Consider the following 17,021-nt stretch of genomic DNA (forward strand, 5'->3'; position numbering starts at 1 on the left):
CTGGGCCCAAATTAACCTACGTGGGATTAAATTCAAGTCAGAATAGAAGCATATTGGCAAGGTACTGTGTCAAGCTTGCTTTAGTAATGCCTGTACTGTAGCTGGGTGGATAAATAAGAATTGAATTGCCAGGGTCATCAGTCCCTCACGTCCCTAGCTGGGGAGGAGGATGGAATTATTTTTAGGTGAAGAGAGCACATGTAAGATCCCTGCAGTGTATGTTGGTGCAAAATCTGCCTGCTTTCACTGATCAGTACCATTGATTAATGGCATCTCCTGCTAAAACTGAAGTGAAAGCCTCACATTCATTTTCAGCAGGCAAATTGTGGTTGTACCTTTGATCACATAAGCTGCTGTGGTTTGTTACAAGCTGCAATGAGTAAAAGAGCAGGGGTTTATTCTGTGTCTGTGTGTATGTATTGGTACAGGTTGAAGGGGAAGGAAAATCAGGTGAAAACCATGGAGGCCTTACTGGAAGAGAAGGAGAAAGAGATCGTTAAGAAAGGAGAATGGCTGAAGGTAAACTTTCTTGGTATCCTAGGGAAATAAATTCTGTCGCAGTATTTCTGCTTGTGGAAAGACTACATTTACACTTCTTGTTTTTTTGTCCAAAGGGTCAACAAGATACAATTGCACAGTTAACCAGTAAAGTTCAGGAGTTAGAACAACAGAACCTGCAACAGCTCCAACAGGTATGGCCTGCAGAGGGGATGGGATTGAGGGGGCTGCTTGGTTGAATGGGAAGATGCTTGTTCTTTATCCTCTACTGTTCTTACAGGGTTTGTTTGCTGTACAGAGCTATTTTAAACTCTACTTGACTAAATTGGTAGAGTCTACAGCATTGAAAGCCTAATAGTTCAACTGTGTTTATCCAAAGCAGGTGTTGCACAGTTACTGAGTTCTGAGAGCTTTTCTTTAACTCGGATGATGCTGTCCTTAAAGAGTAGCCCTGGTCTGGAGACGTTAAAGCTCGTAGATGTAGGCATAGCTGTGTCCTAGGTACCTTCTTGACACACTGAAGTAGTGTCCCTGCAGGGTTATGGGTCATGGTGGAGCTCTTGCTGTTTGTGTATATAGCAGCTTACATGGAAGTGGCTAAGCTTTGCTCTGATTTCTTCCTGTCTGCCTGTTCCAGAAGTTGCAATTGGCTGGGATATTTTGGCTTTTGATTTTCTTCACTCAACTTGAGAACAGTTGATAGGATGTTCTCAAAGCCAGGTGTAATTGGAGAAATCCTTCCAATAAGGCGGTATTCCCACTCAGTTTGGATTTTGGTGGTGATACAGGGGAGAAGCTGAGCTACACTCTTATTCTGTGTGGATGTCTAGACAGGCCTTTATCCCAGGGGAAAGGTGGAATGGAAAGAAACTGGCTGGTGCAAAGTTTGTGATGCTTGGTGTAAGCTGTGCTTCTGAAATCCATGTGTTTAGATATTCTTGGAGCAACGTGTGTTTTGTTATGATGCAAATTTGCCAGTATTTCCTTGGCAAGTGTCTTGCAAGCTGTGTGGCGCCCCTGCAAAGCGTTGCTGTTAATTTGAAGGCTTCACTGGCGCTGTTTGTGCAGTCAAAATGAGATTGGGATTTGCTTTGTTTTTCAGGTGCCTGCTGCATCCCATGTCCAGGACCTGGAGAGTCTGTGAGTGTGCTTAGTAGCAGTTCCCCAAGCACCTAATGATAACATGCACGCAGTGCTGGCATTTATATTAAATTGGAATGTACGAGAGTTTCAAGAATTTTATGGGCTTTGCTAAAATGAGGTGTTAGTGCTGATGGATGCACGCTAGCCAGCACGTCTGCTGCTGTGTATTAGAGCAAGTGTCTGGCGTCCCTGCCTGGTGTAAGTAGCAGTGTTCATACGCTGTGTAAGAGTGAGTGATTGCTCAGGACTCTACTAGCCAGTGAAACTGCTGCTCCTTTTTGCATCCAGCAATAATTTCTCCTTCTGTTTAGCAAGTTTTTACAAAGAGTGTGGATTTAAGTACCTGAGGGTTGGTAAAAGCAATGAATAGTTTGCTGGTTTCAGTCTGAGATGCGGTGACCAGCTTCCCAGCTCCTGTTTTATAAAGAAATGCAGCATGAGTTCCCTCTGTTTTGACTCTGCTTTGTCCGGCTGCTCTAAGTTGCAGAGAGCTTGTATGTGATTGTGCCAAAAGAGACTCTGTCTTCAGAGCAGCTCTTGTAAAGCACTGCCCTCCAAGCAGGGCTCCTGTACAGCCTGCTCATGGTGCCTAAGGCAGCCTCACCTTTGGGAGCCTGTGCCTGGCACCTCCTTCAGAGCCAGCTGGCTTGGAGGACTTGCCTGGGGAATCAATTGCTCCTCTCCCACTACTGCTCTGACTGAGATCAGTCATGACTAAGCCCATTTGCTGATTGACGCATGAAATGACTGGCTTGCTTCACTCCAGTTCTTAGCAGGTAAGCGTTTGCCATACACATTCCTGCAGCTGGCACATATTTTGGATAGTTTTCTTGATTTAGAGCCATACTCTAATGGCTGCTTCTCCATGTGGCAGCTGATTATACATGGCATATGAAGCTTAGTTGTTTTCTGCTGTTGAAAACTTTGTCCCAGCTAGCGTCTGTCTCTTAGTATCAATTTGTATTTTAACTCTTTTTTTTTTCTTTCTTTCCAAAACACCTCTGTAGTTTGAAAGAGGAAAAAGAACAAATGCAGAAGTTGAAAGCCGTACTGGAAGAAAAAGAGAGAGAAATTGCAAGCCAAGTAAAACAATTGCAGGTAAAGTTTTGGTGAAGTACCTTGTGATGTAAGGGGGAGTGCATGTACTCTATGTGTGTGTATAGTTATCTGTATACATAAATATATAAAACATTGTGTCTCTTCTTTAAATAGGACGTGCAAAAGGAAAATGAATCTTTCAAAGCTCAAATTCAAGAATTAAAACAGGAGAACTGCAAACAGGTACAGCTCCCAATTGCATTGTTAACTGAGCGAAGTCAGCGGGCTGCGGTAGCCTGTGTGGATTCATGGAAAACCAGTAGTTTCATTAACCATGCAAATCCAGGGACAACTGCAGCGTTGACTTGCAGTAAGCCAGCTCTTCTGGCTGTTGCATATCTGTCGCTGCTTCCCTTTAATGTGTGGCTTTGCAGCCTTGTGCTGTTTCTTATGCCTCCTGTGTTCTCGTCTAGCTTTCTACCCTGTCTTTACACACTGTAGCACAGCCAGGGTTCTCCTGGCCGAAGGAGGCTGGGCAGGACTCCCTTGAAGGGGAGCTGAATGCTGCAGCAGTGCCTGATTAACGAGGCAGAGCATGCTCTCTGCATCACTCTTTGCTGCTGATCTGCTCCTAATGAGTTTCTGATCTGTTTGTAGGCATCTCTGGCTGTCCAAAGCGAGGAGCTTCTGCAAGTGTGAGTACTGCCAGAAGTTGACTGCAGTAATTAGTGCTTCATTTCACTTATTGCGTGGAGAATTTAGAGTATGAAATACATGCCAAATATATGATAGACTTAGGTGAGAAATGGCAAACTAAACAAACAAAAACAAGCAAAAAATCAGCTCATGTCTTTAACATCTAATAAAAATTGAACATAAAGATTCTGCTCATATTAATAATCTGTGGCTGGAGTCTTCTGCAAGCAGTGCTTGCTGTATGTGTTACGGTCACAATGTAAGCAAGCCACGATTGATTTAATTTTAGATGCATGCTAACTCAGCTGTATGTCTGAAGAGTTAAATGTTGGTGTTTCAAGTAAGTGACAAGCTTTTTTTTGTTAGACCCTCAGCCACGGAGAGGGCTCTTGTTCATATCGTGAAATCACCTGGTAGAAATTTGTTCCCAAGGAAGGTCTTGGGGTAAAAGGATGCTATAATGTCAAGATGAAGTGCATTAAAGCACTGTGTGGAAGCTAATACCACGCCAGCTTATACTGTGCTACACAAATTGCCACTGTCATGCTTTCTTTGCTAGCTGAATTATTTTTCTTTTAAGTTAAGTGACTTATAAATTGCGGGCTAGGTGCTTGAAAAGGAATGCTTTTATTCAGCAGGCAATGCCTGTTTTGTGGCATTGTGTTAGCGTGGGCTGGCTGAGTTATCCTCGTCTAATGTGTTGCCTTTCCATGGCCTTGATAAATGTGTGCAGATGCCTGTTGTAAGCAAACAACAGGTTTACAATGGGCTTTGCTCCGACAGCCCACAGTTCACAGAGCAGTAGGAAGCAAACAGTGTTGCCAAGTGGTGAGAGCAGTTTTTCAAAGGGGGTATGTTGCTAGAAGAGAAGGCAAGTTAGCATATGTGAAAGGGCAGCGCTGCTTCACTTGAAGTGTCTGAAATGTCTCCTGACTTGTTTGATTCTTTTTTTTTTTGCCAATTCAGAGTTGCAGGGAAAGAGAAGGAAATCACCAGTCTGCAAAACGAGCTCGCCTGTCAGAGAAATGCTTTTGAGCAACAGAGGAAGAAGAACAACGTAAGAAAACTCTTCCCCCCCCCCCCTTTCCCTTCAGAAAAGAAAACGGCAACCTTCCCCCAGACCTTCATGCACAACACTTCTCTCAATGCCTAGGGTGCTCTGCTAAGAAATTTCTGACGATTGTCTGCCATACTGTGTCCTCTGGACACTCCTCGTTTTTCTTGGGAGTGAATAAGCATCCTGTAGCGCTCCAAGTTTTGCCAGCTCCATGACATCTTGCTGAATTGATGCGAGGGAGGGGACTGGCTGGAGGACACATCCTGCAGCAAGTTCTCAGCCTTGGATTCTGCCTCGTCAGCCCTGTTCAGAAACGTGTCCTTTCCCAGGGGAAGGAGAGGGGGTTAGGGGAGGGAGGGTGGGAGGATGAAAGGGCTGTGCTCTGCCCGACTTGTGTTTGTCGTGCGGGTACAAGGGAGGAGGCGCTACCTTCAGGGCTCTCAGATCTGCCTCTCCCCACTCCTGGGAGCGGATAATCCTGCTCTTCTGTGGGAGGCAGCGGGCAGTCAGCCTTCCTTTGCAGCAGCCACCGACGGTGCAATATGGGTTGTTGGTGGGTGAAATAGAGAGCATATCTTCCACTAGAGATCTCTGAAGTACCTCCATGTAACACATGTGGAGGGCAGGAGAATGGCATCTTTAAATTAGATGGAAGAAAGCTGTTAGAATACAGGGGTTTGGCTCACTTCTCTCTCTCTCCTTGATAGCCTATAAAACCCGCTGAATGCCACGCAATGTGCCTTATTGCTTAAAAGTGAGATGATATAAGTAGTGCACACAAGGAAAACATTGAGATTGTGTGTTGCTTTTGAGCAAGTAGCATTGCTTAAGAGCTGAAAGAAAGTAGGGGGAAGGTGGCTGGGTCTTAAAAAAAGAGGTGAGCTGGAAAGGTAGAAGTTGTGTGCTTCCTGTGGGCTCCTTTCCAGAGGAGCTGCTGGGTCGCAGTGCCCTTCATGGTGCAAGCACAAACCTGGTTACTGACAAAGGCACACCATGTTTATAGGTCCCAGCTTGCCACGCTGCAATTTTATCCAATTTTGTTTTTTTTAGCCTGTGAAACAGCTCTTAGGACAGGCAGGTAGTACAAGGAAGTGGTTAAGAAAAGCCAGCGTAGGTATGTGCTAGGATTCGGATGCCTTTCAGAAACAGTCCCTCTCTGAGGCAGGTTGCTCTGAGGGTTTGGAGGAAGAGGAAAAAAATAAAAAATCCAAGTCCCAAGCACTGCAATCTCCTCCCCACGAGGCCCACAGTCCTTCCTAGAGAAGAGCTGTAAGGCATTAACTTTTCGTGAGAGCTCTCAGCCCTATAACTGCGCTGCCTTGTGGAGTACACGTTTGATGACCTTGCCAAGAAAGACGCAGCACGGCGCTGCCTTGCTTCCCTGCTGGTCTGGTGAAAAACCCCAAAGCCTTCCAGGAGGGCACTGGTGAGCCACCCAGGGTTTTCTCTGGGCACAGCTGTGTGGGTAGGTGCTGCGAGAAGAGGCCCTGAGCTTTGTGTTCCTGCAGTCAGCCCTGGCTTAGTAGGTTCGTGCTCAGGCATCAGGATCTGCACGGGCAGATCCGGCTGCACCATCAGGGGCATAAATGTGTACACCTCCATGTGTATTCGGGTTCACGCTGGGTTCTGCAATGCGACATGCCTAACACTCTGTCGTGTAATCTGTGGTTTGGTGTCTGTGTTTCTCACTACTTTTGGAAACTTCCCTCTCTCTTCTTACAAGTGCAGTCAAAGTGTGGGGTCGCTAGCACGGTAGCTCTGCAGCCCAGTAGCACTGGGATCGATTTTGGATGTGGGGGCAGGTTGGGGAGAAATTGGCACTATTTCATTGGACCTCTTTGAACATGACACTTGTTTTTTGCTCGTGTATGTCATCCTACCCAGCAAAATCATCCCGCAGTAACCAGCATTTAAATGCAAATGGTGGAGTGTGATGCAAAATATATCTCTGAAGTAAAAGTGGAAACGGTTTCAATATTGGCTGAACTGAAATCATTCTTTCTAAAAATGATTAGGACCTTCGGGAGAAAAACTGGAAAGCAATGGAGGCATTGGCATCAACTGAAAAATTGCTGCAGGACAAAGTGAACAAGACTGCCAAGGTTGTAATGTTAACTGCTAGAAACGATACGTTAAGCTAGAAGCAGCTCTGCAGCTGTTTATTTTAAGTGGAATGGAGGCATTTTAACTTTTACTGCAGTTTAAATACAGTCTGTTCTGAGTGATCATTCGTATACTCTCACCTCTGCTTCTCCCTGTCGTCTTCAGGTTTCTTTTTATTTTTTTTTAATCCTTAATTTGTGGGCATGCTGACTTTTGATTTGTTTGCATAATTGTTAGAGCTGTCGTGAATCACTTTGTGAGGAGTTCTGGAATAAAAACTGCTGGTGAGCAGCCTGCTTTCATCTGTTGGGCTTTCTCTGTGCTTGAATAAATTTATTGGCCCCACGTAGAATTAGAAGTAGATTATTATTTCAAAACCTGGGAACTCCTCAGGAAAACTTATGTCACCGCAGTTGTGAATTTCCTCCTTGAAACTATTTGAAGCTTGACAGGTCCCGTCAAACCCAATGCTTAAAATGACACGGGGCACGGATTGCTCTGGAAGGAGCTTGCATTAGTTATGAGCATGACTTCGTGCTAATTGTCACCGTGCAGAATTCACTGTGCATCAAAGTAATTTTAAAAACAGGAGGCAGGTAGCCAGGAGCAGACGAGCTCTAGTTTGGGGCTGCGTGTCTGTGTTTGGGAGACGTCTCTGCTCTTTGCTCAGCCCTGTGTTTGGGGAGTTTGTGTACCTGCTTTTGCTGTGTGCTAACGCTTGCCTGCTTTCTCTTGCAGTCCGAAGACTTCATTAAGCAGCCATTTGCCACTTACTGGTGGCTTCTGAATTGCTGAAAACTAACGCACCTCGCACAGCGTCACAACCTAATGTGTCTCCTGTCCGTTTTTGTCTCTGGATCCCAACCTACTAATGCCACCGATCTCTTGCAGCAGAGGAACTCAGAGCAGTAACACTGATGTCAAAGGAACAGAAAAACAAACACTAGCAATGGAGGCTTGCTGAAAGCTGCCTTTGAGCAGGGGTTAGGTTTTCTGCACTTAAACTCATGCAGGAGCCTGGCTGAGCAGTGGGGTATGGCTAAATAAACCCACCTGCCAAAAGCACAGCAAGCAAGTGTCCTGTGGCTGCTCTGCTCTTAATGCTAGATAAATTGTAAAGGAGCAAGGGATAAGTGGTGCCCCTTGGCTCTGTGTATGTCCATTTGGAGAGCAATGACAAAAAAACAGAAGATTTTCACACAGCTCTAATAATTATTTCCCATGTCATCCAACTTGGAGGAGGAGGATGTAAGGGTCTCCCTGTTAAGCACTTAATTAGAAGTAATATTTAGAAGATAGTCTTGCTTTCTTGGCCTGGTTCAAATGTGCATTAACACAAAGTTTACTTTTGACTTAGTAATTCTCCATTTTTTATGTGGTGATGTTAATTTATGGTGACTTTTCCTCCTAAAATAGTTCCTAAAATTGTGTTTGTTTTTTTTTTTTTTAATACTGATTGACCCAACTTGCTTTTGAGGTTGCCCGACCGAAGTGGAAGTGTTGGTGTGATCTGTGGGTACAGTCACTCAGCACCGTGTAGTTTGTGTTGTGCTGTGAACAAGTGAACAATGGTGTAAGTGCTCCATGAGCAGGCTAGATTGGAGGAGATTTAATGAAAAAAAGCTTAAAAGCGTGAACAAATGCGAAGGCCAAATTCTGAAGCAATTTGCTGTCAATTTTGGAAGTAATTTAGTGGCAATTTTAGAGCCTATAGAGCCTTTCCTCGGTTCAAACCGCCTTTCTGGGTTAAACAAGTTTACTGTAGGTGTAGAAGAGGCTGTTGCCTTGTCTGTGGAGCGTGTTGCCCAGTTTCATGTGAGCTGTTTTCTTGCTGTAGGAGAGGCAGCAGCATCTGGAAGCTGCCGAAGTGGAGACCAGAGAGCTACTCCAGAAGCTGTTCCCGAACGTCTCGCTTCCTACTAATGTGGTAAGAGAAGTCTCTTCATCCCATACAGCTGGGGAGCTGGGGTCCCACTGTGCTGGCAGCCTGCACCACATCCCTGTGGTCGTCTGCTCCCCAAGGGTTTTCCAGTGGGAGGCGAATGCTTTCTGCTGCTGATACCCATAACTGCCAGCAGAAGAGAGGCAGAGATTAACTGTTTTGAGAAAAGTGTTAGGTTTGCTTTCTTTTTTTTTTTTTTCTTTAACCTCCTTAACAACTATTTCACCTGCGTGTGTTACTGTGTCTCTAACTGAGATGGTAAATTTTCAGGGCAGATAAAGTCTGCTGTGTGTTTGCTCGCTGTCTGATGGGATGGGTATCAGTCTTCTTTGCCTGACAGGCAGATCTTTGCTGGCCTCTCTTTTCTGAGGGGCTGCACTGCCTTGCTGCCAGCTGATACAATTCAGAAGGCTTTGTGTTGTTCCCAGAGTTTCTTTGAAAGCCACTACCTTCCAATTTTATGCTCTCAGTGGCTTTCAGTTGTTTGCAAACAAAGTGCAGTGGGTTTGTGGGGGTTAGACTGTGTGAATGATGTAAAGCAAGGCTATAGAAAGTGGGGGTCTTTGTGATTTGTAACATCTACAGGTTTTAAATATTCATTTTTAAAAGTATTCTCAAATGAATACTTTTATATCCTGAAGTTTAGTCTTGTGATGAACTAGAAAGTCCTTTTAAAATGGCTGTTTGTGTAAGGTTATAAAGCAGCCTCTGTAGTGAGGTTTCCAGAATTACACGGCAAGTGTCTGTTTTAATGGTTCAGAGACTTCTAGAAAAAGTTTCCGTGAGTGTTGAAATAGTTATCAGAGAGCCCTGACAATTGCAGGGAGACCTCAGTGACCCAGCTGGATTTTAGTGCTTCCAGGCCCCTGTGAACTGTGTCTGCCTCGTAACTCTGTGCTCCTGGATTGCTGCCCATTGACTGTCTGCTGCGTACAGTAATAGCTGAACAACTGCTGTCAGGCTGCTGCTTAGCTCATGGGAACTGGGGGACTGAAACACTGCTCCGTAAGCCTGCAGCTGGGAGACAAATGTCCTCCAGATAAATTGATTGAGGTTACTTGGAGCTCTGACTGAATGCGTTTCCCAACAGAGTCACAGTGAATGGATATGTGGATTTGAAAAGATGGCTAAGGAGTATTTGCGAGGGGCTTCGGGATCCGAAGATGTCAAGGTAAGCACAAACAGTGGATGACTTCCTTGTGCATGGCATCGCATGTTTTCTGGTACAAATCTCACAAATTGTGCTCAGGATTGAAGTTCAAATTGGTGAACAGGCGATGAGATAATTGTTTTACAGCTACTTGCATAATGTATATTGGAAATACATTTGCATTTTTGAAAAGGACCTTGTGGAGTTGTGAAAACATTAATCACATTCGAAATGCCTGGTCCCTCTTTCAAGTAACTGGGGTGGTTTTAGGCAATGTGGAGTTACTGCAGTAACTTGTGGTGAACGTTGCGCTTGCTTTTGGCATCCTTGTACAGGCTGGAAAGAAAAACCTGCCAATGGGAATGCCATCAGCTTGCTATTTGAAATAAATAATAGGACTTAAATCTTCAGCTGAGATTAAACTCTTCTGGTCCCCTTTCTGCTTTTTCAGGCTATGGAGCAGAAGTTGAAGGAGGCTGAGGAGATGCACATACTGTTGCAACTGGAGTGTGAGAAATACAAATCAGTTCTGGCAGAGACGGTAAGCAGAATGCCTGGTCACCTGTGCCTTGTGATGTTGTAAGCTGCCTTTATTCTGCTGTAAGCTTTCAAACCACACTCTTTTTAGGAGGGGATTTTACAAAGGCTACAGAGGAGTGTGGAAGAGGAAGAAAGCAAATGGAAGATAAAAGTTGAAGAATCACAGAAGGAACTTAAACAGGTATTTCTGAAGACCTGTTTTTTTTTCAGTAGCCAGGCAGTTTCTGCTTGAAGTAGCAGAAGGTGTTTGAGAGCCACAAAGGCTGGTGTAGAACAGTGCTGGCTGCCTGGTTTGATGTGTGCATGACCAGCAGATGAAAAGGGTGAAGTCTGCAACCAGTATAATAGGAACTACTCCTCCTTATAGCAGAAGAATTTTTCTGCTGCAATACTTTGTTTCATGCTAAGAGTGTCCATTAATGTGCCCAAGAATATAATTTTATCATCCTGGCAGCTCAAATTGTATTTCTGTTAGGCATCTGGTTTTTTTTCAAGTCCATTTGTGAACAGATACAGATTCTTTGTACTAAGGTTTAAGTATCATGTAATCATAACTTTTTTTTTGAAGCTGTTAAAATAGCACTTAATCCATTATGGTCAACTAATTACACTTGAAATTGCTTGCAAAGCTTTCCTTTTTAGGAGGGCTCTGTTGCTAGCACAAGTAGCAAGAAAAAAGACTTTTATGTTTCTTTCCTCATCTGGAGTTAAAGTAGGTCAAACTGTGTTTTTGAAAAAAATATTTCTGAAGTACTTCTGCTTAGCAAATTTGATTGCTAGAGCATGAGCCTGAAGCGAACATACAGATGATTTATAAACCTCTTGTTTGAGGGTCTTATAAAAGTCTCTCAGCTCGTGAACTATAGATGTGCTACCATCTGCTGTACTTGCACAGTCTGAAATAAGACAAAATATGCTGGGTTTAGCTACGTGTAGTTCATGAATGGAAATATCTTTCCTAGTCACTTAACGGGAAAGGCTATTTCCTACCATGACTAAAGGACAGCTGGCTTTAGTCCTTATATCCCAAATCTTTTGGTCATCTAGGCTCTAAACGTATGTCAGAACTTCTCATGTTGGGATGAAGTAGGAAAAGTGTCATAATGGAGACTCAGTACGTTAAATTATTTGAGTGAGCATCTTATTTTATTCAGTCACTGGTTTTTATCATCCCTAATATTTTTTTGAATCGTAGAAGCAAGTCTTTGTGTATATGGAGAGTTTGTTTTACACCAACTAAATGATGTCTCTATCTTTCTTGAAAACTGCAGATGCGCTCTTCAGTCCTTTCCTTGGAGCACGAGGTAGAGAGGTTAAGAGAAGAAATCAAAGAAGTCGAAACTGTACGTGCAGGTGTTTTTCTCTTTGAAGCTTTTTGTTATTCAAAACATGATTTAATCTTGAGCTGTGAATCCGCACTTCCTGGGCCTTCTCTCATGCAAGTAGCACAGCCTGTGTTGTAGTTCAAGCTGAACCTTTTGGCCAGTGTTTTTAAGAAGCATAGATGCAGAGTACTGGAAATTATCCTGTTTTTACTTCAGTACTCATCCACTGGATTGCTATTTCTGAAAAGTGGGGCCCTTTCTTCGGGAGGAGACAGAGCAGTTTACCAACAAGCAGATATATCAAAGTAATTTGGGGCTTGATTCTTTTTATTTTTATCTTTTGAAGTCTAACAGTTTAAATTGGTGTTGTGCAATCAGGTTTGAAAAGTTCTTTACAAGTCATGTATTATTTGATAAAAATTCATAGCGAATAATAAACAAAGAAAATGGTACTGCAAGGAAGACATTGAAAATGTCTGTTTTAACTCTGTTTTTCTGTTTCTAGCTTAAAAAAGAGAGAGAACATTTGGAAAGTGAACTAGAAAAGGCAGAAATAGAGCGATCTACTTATGTTTCAGAAGTCAGAGAGGTAAACATAATTGACCAAACTGTTCTTTTTCTTTTGTTTGGTTACCAGTTGGCTGGCAAACTAATCTAACGCTTAGCCCCTGCGGCTGAGGGGTTTATATGCTTGTGACCTTAGGGTAGAGCAACACACTAATAACTGAGCAGAAGAAAAGCGGGCATCCTAAGGAGACAAATCCTAAAACTCTAAACTTCATTTCAGCTCAAAGATCTGTTGACTGAGTTGCAGAAAAAACTTGATGATTCATATTCTGAAGCAGTAAGACAGAATGAAGAGTTAAATTTGGTAAGAAGCTTGTTCTCCGCTGGGCAAAAACTAGACACCCAGCATACTTACGAAGCGGAGACTTTATTCCAAATCCTGTCTGTTCTGCTAACCTCTTCAGCTTGATATTTTTGTCCATTGCAATCATTTATGTAGTCTGACTTTTACAATTTGTCTCTTTCTCTGCTCCTAACAATAGCATGTCTGGTTCTTAAGACTTTGGAAAAAGTCTTCAGGACTTTCATACCTGAAACTTCTTGAGAATCAAAAGTGTAGGCGTAAGGAACTGCAAATGTAATGCCCTCAGAGCAGCAAAAGTTGTGCTCTCATCAGTTGAATTTGAGGATTATTCTCTGGTTGTTCTTCCCAAAGCTTTGGAGGATGCACCAGTGATAACCATGCTCTGACTGCATGGGGGCTTTTCCATCCTTCTCTGTACATGCAGCAATGGGTCCAAAACAACATTAGATTAATTCAGAGTACTCAGCCATTTGGCAGCTGGCATTCTGCTGTGGCTGAATAGCTGTTCTGGCTTGTGGCATGCACCACGTAAGCATGCTTGGCTAGAAATGCTCTCCAGCCAATAATGCTCATGCTCCAGGTTTTCTCAAGAAGCAGTTGGATTAACTGAGGCCAGACCTATAGCCCCCCAAATGCATGGTTTTCCAATTTGAGTCTTTTCACTTCTCATTTGCTTCAGTGGCTTTTTTTCTGAGGCTGCAGCAGTCAGGTCCTTCCTCTGCTTGTGCTTGAACAGTGCTTTCATTGTGCTCTTGAGCCGGAATCAGGGAAGGTTGTTTGTCACCGTGTCTTTGGGTTTTAGGGTAGTTGATGGGAGAACCTGTCACTGCAGGCTGAGCTGCTGATCTCACCAGGGCACCGCTGCTAATGTAACTGGGTTAAAATAGTTGATATAAAAAACCAAAAACCACAGCCCTAACACAATCTACTTAAGTTTAATCGTATGCTTGGCAAGTCTAGTACAGCACTGATTAGCATCCTTCCTCAGCAACCAAAGCCTCTCGTTTTGAAAGCAAGGGAAATGGGAATTGAATGCATATCTTAAAGTTAATCAGTAAACGCCAACCTCTCGAATATAAGAGGCAACAATCTATTATGCCTGTAACAACAAAAGCTTAAAAAGCTGAGCTCCCTGCTAGGGCAGCTTGACTCTGCAATCTGATGCTGCTGTGCTGGCTGGAGAGTGAGGAGGTGGCAAACGAGTACTTCTGTGCAAATGGCTCAGGAATGCTGTCCAGTGTATGAGTTTGTTTTTTTTTTCAGTAGGCAGGAGGCTGGGAGATAGAAATTTGGGAAATATATTTTGAAATCCCATCTAATTTATGAAGTGAGCAAGGAGAGAGAAACAGATGCTGCAGAGGAGCTCAACGGTGCTTCTCCAAATGTAGAAAACCAGCACCCGTTAGTACAGGTGCTCCAGAAGGGGAAACCTTCCGTGCATGAGACAAATGTAATGCAGAGGTTGGGAACTAGTGAGAATTTGGTACTCTGAGTAGCCTATTGTTCACTTCTTTAATCCCCTGCTGGCTCCCAAGAAGATTGACAGCAGGAAGAGTGAACATTAGCACAGTGCACTTCAGAGTCACAAATCCAACAGAATTGGCACTCAAGCTTCTTGTTAGTGTTCCTATTTGAGGCTCACGCCTTAAGTGCTGTGGTTCATTCTGTGTGCTGTGTTGAAGAGCAATCGAAATATTCTTTTTTAAAAAAAAAATGTTTATATCCTTTCTTTGCAAAGCTGTATTTTAAGGGCAGCCGGTAGAAAGTATTCGTCCCACTTGACTGAAATAGTTTCACTTCTTGGGCTGAATCTAAACACGATCGACAACTTAATATACCCCTGTCAGTGATTCATTCCTTCATGTGACATTAGCAGACTGGTTAAGTCAACGGAGTTGTAACAAGTGGTGCTTCATTAAGATGACAAGTAGAGGGGTGGCTGTTGTTGTTGTTGTTTTTAATTTATTTGGCAGTAAGGTGACTGTTTAGCTTGAATTAATAAGATGACAGTCTACGTTTTGGCATATTTACCAAGAATTAAGTTGAAGTCTTGACTGACTTGTGATAGGAGTGCTTGGAGAGGCTTACATACACGCAGTACTGCTAATAGTTTTACTGGCAATATAGCCTCAAAGTTGAGACCAGTTGTAATCAAGCTGATTCCAACCATGTCTTTTCTTCTGTAGTTTCCATTCTTTACATTTGTCTGCACAGATGGAATCTCTCTTCCTTGACTGTCCTTGTAAACCTCATCATATATGTTGACTAATCAAGTGCGTGCAGTAATTTTTAGTAATCTCGCTCCCTTTGCAGTCCATGTGCACTGGGTTAATCCAGGGGAAAGACAAATTAAATCTGCATGTTTGTAAAACTGATGTTTTTTTGTTACTATTTTGCAGCTGAAAACACAGTTAAATGAAACACTATCAAAACTCAAAGTTGATCAAAATGAGAGGCAGAAGGTGGCTGGTGACTTGCCAAAGGTAAGCAGAGACCCTTATGAGATGCAGATCTTCAGTGTGACTTGAGTCATCAGGATCTCTAGTTTTTAAAATGCTGGGAAACTTCTTGAAAATGCCTCTTGTCCGTGATACTTGTATGCCAGCAGGAACAAGTGGTGATCTGGGGCTGACAAATAATTCTTTAAAGAAACCCAGCCTAACAAATATCCCATCCCACAGCCCTCCACCCACGTCAGAGCCTGAAGGTTTTAAATCCCAACTGGAATGGCAGTGGTTACAAGTTGGCTAACAAACCACCTGCCCATTTGCACATGGTTGCCATCTCCTGGGCTACAGCCGGTTGGTAGATCTTTAACATTAGCTCTAAGGAAGCTTGGTGGGACGAGCACGTGGGGTTACCTCTGCTTTTCCTCAACAACTGCTCTTGGAGAATGGAATGGAGTGGGAAATCTTTAAGCATATGAGGTCTCAGTGCTGTCACCCCAGAAATGAGCCTCTCATGGGAGAATTGATATACAGAGACAAGAATAGGCTGCAGAGAAGCTGAGGTCTGGCTTCAGCATCTACACCACCTTGTTCCTTCAGTGAGGCTGCTTTCTTAGCCACAAGTATGACATGAAACTGGGAAGGAATCAGTGGGCCAGTGGGGTGGTTGGCAGGATGTTCCTGGTGCCCTGGCAATGTGTCTGCTCGTGGAAGCTGGGCTGTTGTCACGGGGCAGCTTGAAGAATGGTTAGTGGGACATTAAGCGCCTCTGTGCCATCTCCTGGTATTTGGAGATGAGAAGAGGTTGAGAAGCAGAGGATGGAGGTGAGTTTCTCCTTAAAGGTGAGAATAAAGTCCTGGAAAGAGGAGAGCACTCTGCTTGTGATGGGAAGCAGAGGAAGAAAGCAAAACAAGGTTTGCTCTGACCAAACTGTCAAGCAAGGGGGAGATTCCTGTAGTGCTTTGAGATGTGATTCCACAAAGTTAGTTTGTGTTCATCAAAACCAAAGGCTGGATGAGAAATTCAGCTGTGTAGCTCAGCAAGGCAAGGGGACAAAAAAAAAAAGGAAGGGGAAAGCAGATGCGCTGCAAGGAAATGGGGCTGGGTTCTTGCAGGGCTGGAGGGGGAGAGCTGTTGCTGGGCTAGGAGGCAGGCTGTCTGATAAGGATGGGGACAGATATGATCACAAGCTCTGCAGGAAGTGAAGACAAAGGAGATCTGCTGTGATAGCATTGAAAACACTTTGCTCAGGACAGTTATGCTGGATGTTGACATATGAAGCGAGCAGCGCTGATGTCCCTGGTACAGGGTGTGCTCTGTGTAAATGAAGATCTGCAATCCGGCTTCTAGAGACCTGCCTGTGCTGCTGCTCTCACGTGGAAAAAGAATGTGCAATTTTTTACCTAATAACTTGACACGAGACTATTAGAGCTTCCCCACAGAATTGCTTTTAAAATGCAGGCAGGCTGACACTCGGCGCACTGATTGTAAGGAGACATGTCAATCTTGGCAAATGTGTTGGTCCCCTGAGCAAATTTGGCATGAAACACATTTCCTACTGAACAATGATTTCCTGTCTCTAGCATTGCTCCTAGAGAGTTGGGGGTTCGCTTCTCAGCCTTTGCTAATTGTTCTCTCCCTTGTTCTTCTTCTCTTTTCCCACCCTACAGGCCCAGGAGTCCTTGGCATCTCTTGAGAGAGAAATTGGCAAAGTGGTTGGGGATGCCAACGTTATTGAAAACAGCGACGTTCGCACAGACTCGGTGAGTGTTTCTCTTGAGACCGTACTCAGGGGCAGCACAAATTTCCTGCTAAGAGTGAGCTTTGGGAAGTCACGTCTTGCTTAGAAACGTGCTGCTGATGGGAAGATTGAGGCTTGATGAAGTTTTCTGTCCTGGAGCTGTATCCCAGGGATGCTGACCTTGTTCTAAGCACCCGGAGTTTTGCTGTTGTCTGGATTGTGACTTCCTGCCACGGCTCAAATTTGCAAGGAGGAGGGGGAGATGTTCTGGACGTGAGATCTGCACTGCCAAGGGTTGTTGGTTTGGTTTGGGCAAAAGTGGGAAGAGTTCAGGGAAGATACCCAAATTCCTTCCTTCAAGAAAGGAGGCTAAAAATAAATCTGATTACTAACTAAGCTAAAAATTTTAACTGATGGGTTGGCATGTGTAAAAGGGTTGCAGGATCTGGAACTGGGGAAACTCTGTCTA

The 17,021-nt window shown here is 43.8% G+C and overlaps 1 protein-coding gene across 5 annotated transcripts in view; it reads left to right on the forward strand.

Annotated features, from left to right (window-relative positions):
* Positions 1-17,021, forward strand: part of KTN1 (kinectin 1) — a 72,474-nt gene that overhangs the window by 49,439 nt on the left and 6,014 nt on the right. For 3 of the 5 annotated variants that reach the window (XM_082761499.1, XM_082761501.1, XM_082761500.1), the window contains 17 exons: positions 429-519; positions 615-692; positions 1,601-1,638; positions 2,649-2,739; positions 2,854-2,922; positions 3,337-3,374; positions 4,342-4,432; positions 6,448-6,534; positions 8,373-8,462; positions 9,568-9,648; positions 10,079-10,168; positions 10,256-10,348; positions 11,439-11,510; positions 11,998-12,081; positions 12,280-12,363; positions 14,763-14,846; positions 16,482-16,574. In XM_082761499.1, the coding sequence (XP_082617625.1) occupies positions 429-519; positions 615-692; positions 1,601-1,638; positions 2,649-2,739; positions 2,854-2,922; positions 3,337-3,374; positions 4,342-4,432; positions 6,448-6,534; positions 8,373-8,462; positions 9,568-9,648; positions 10,079-10,168; positions 10,256-10,348; positions 11,439-11,510; positions 11,998-12,081; positions 12,280-12,363; positions 14,763-14,846; positions 16,482-16,574 (1,354 nt within the window). The remainder of the gene's footprint in view (positions 1-428; positions 520-614; positions 693-1,600; positions 1,639-2,648; positions 2,740-2,853; positions 2,923-3,336; positions 3,375-4,341; positions 4,433-6,447; positions 6,535-8,372; positions 8,463-9,567; positions 9,649-10,078; positions 10,169-10,255; positions 10,349-11,438; positions 11,511-11,997; positions 12,082-12,279; positions 12,364-14,762; positions 14,847-16,481; positions 16,575-17,021) is intronic. The other 2 variants (XM_082761502.1, XM_082761503.1) reach the window with 2 other exon arrangements.

Source organism: Aythya marila (assembly GCF_965140915.1).
Source record: "Aythya marila genome assembly, chromosome: 5".
NCBI classification, from domain to species: Eukaryota; Metazoa; Chordata; class Aves; order Anseriformes; family Anatidae; genus Aythya; species Aythya marila.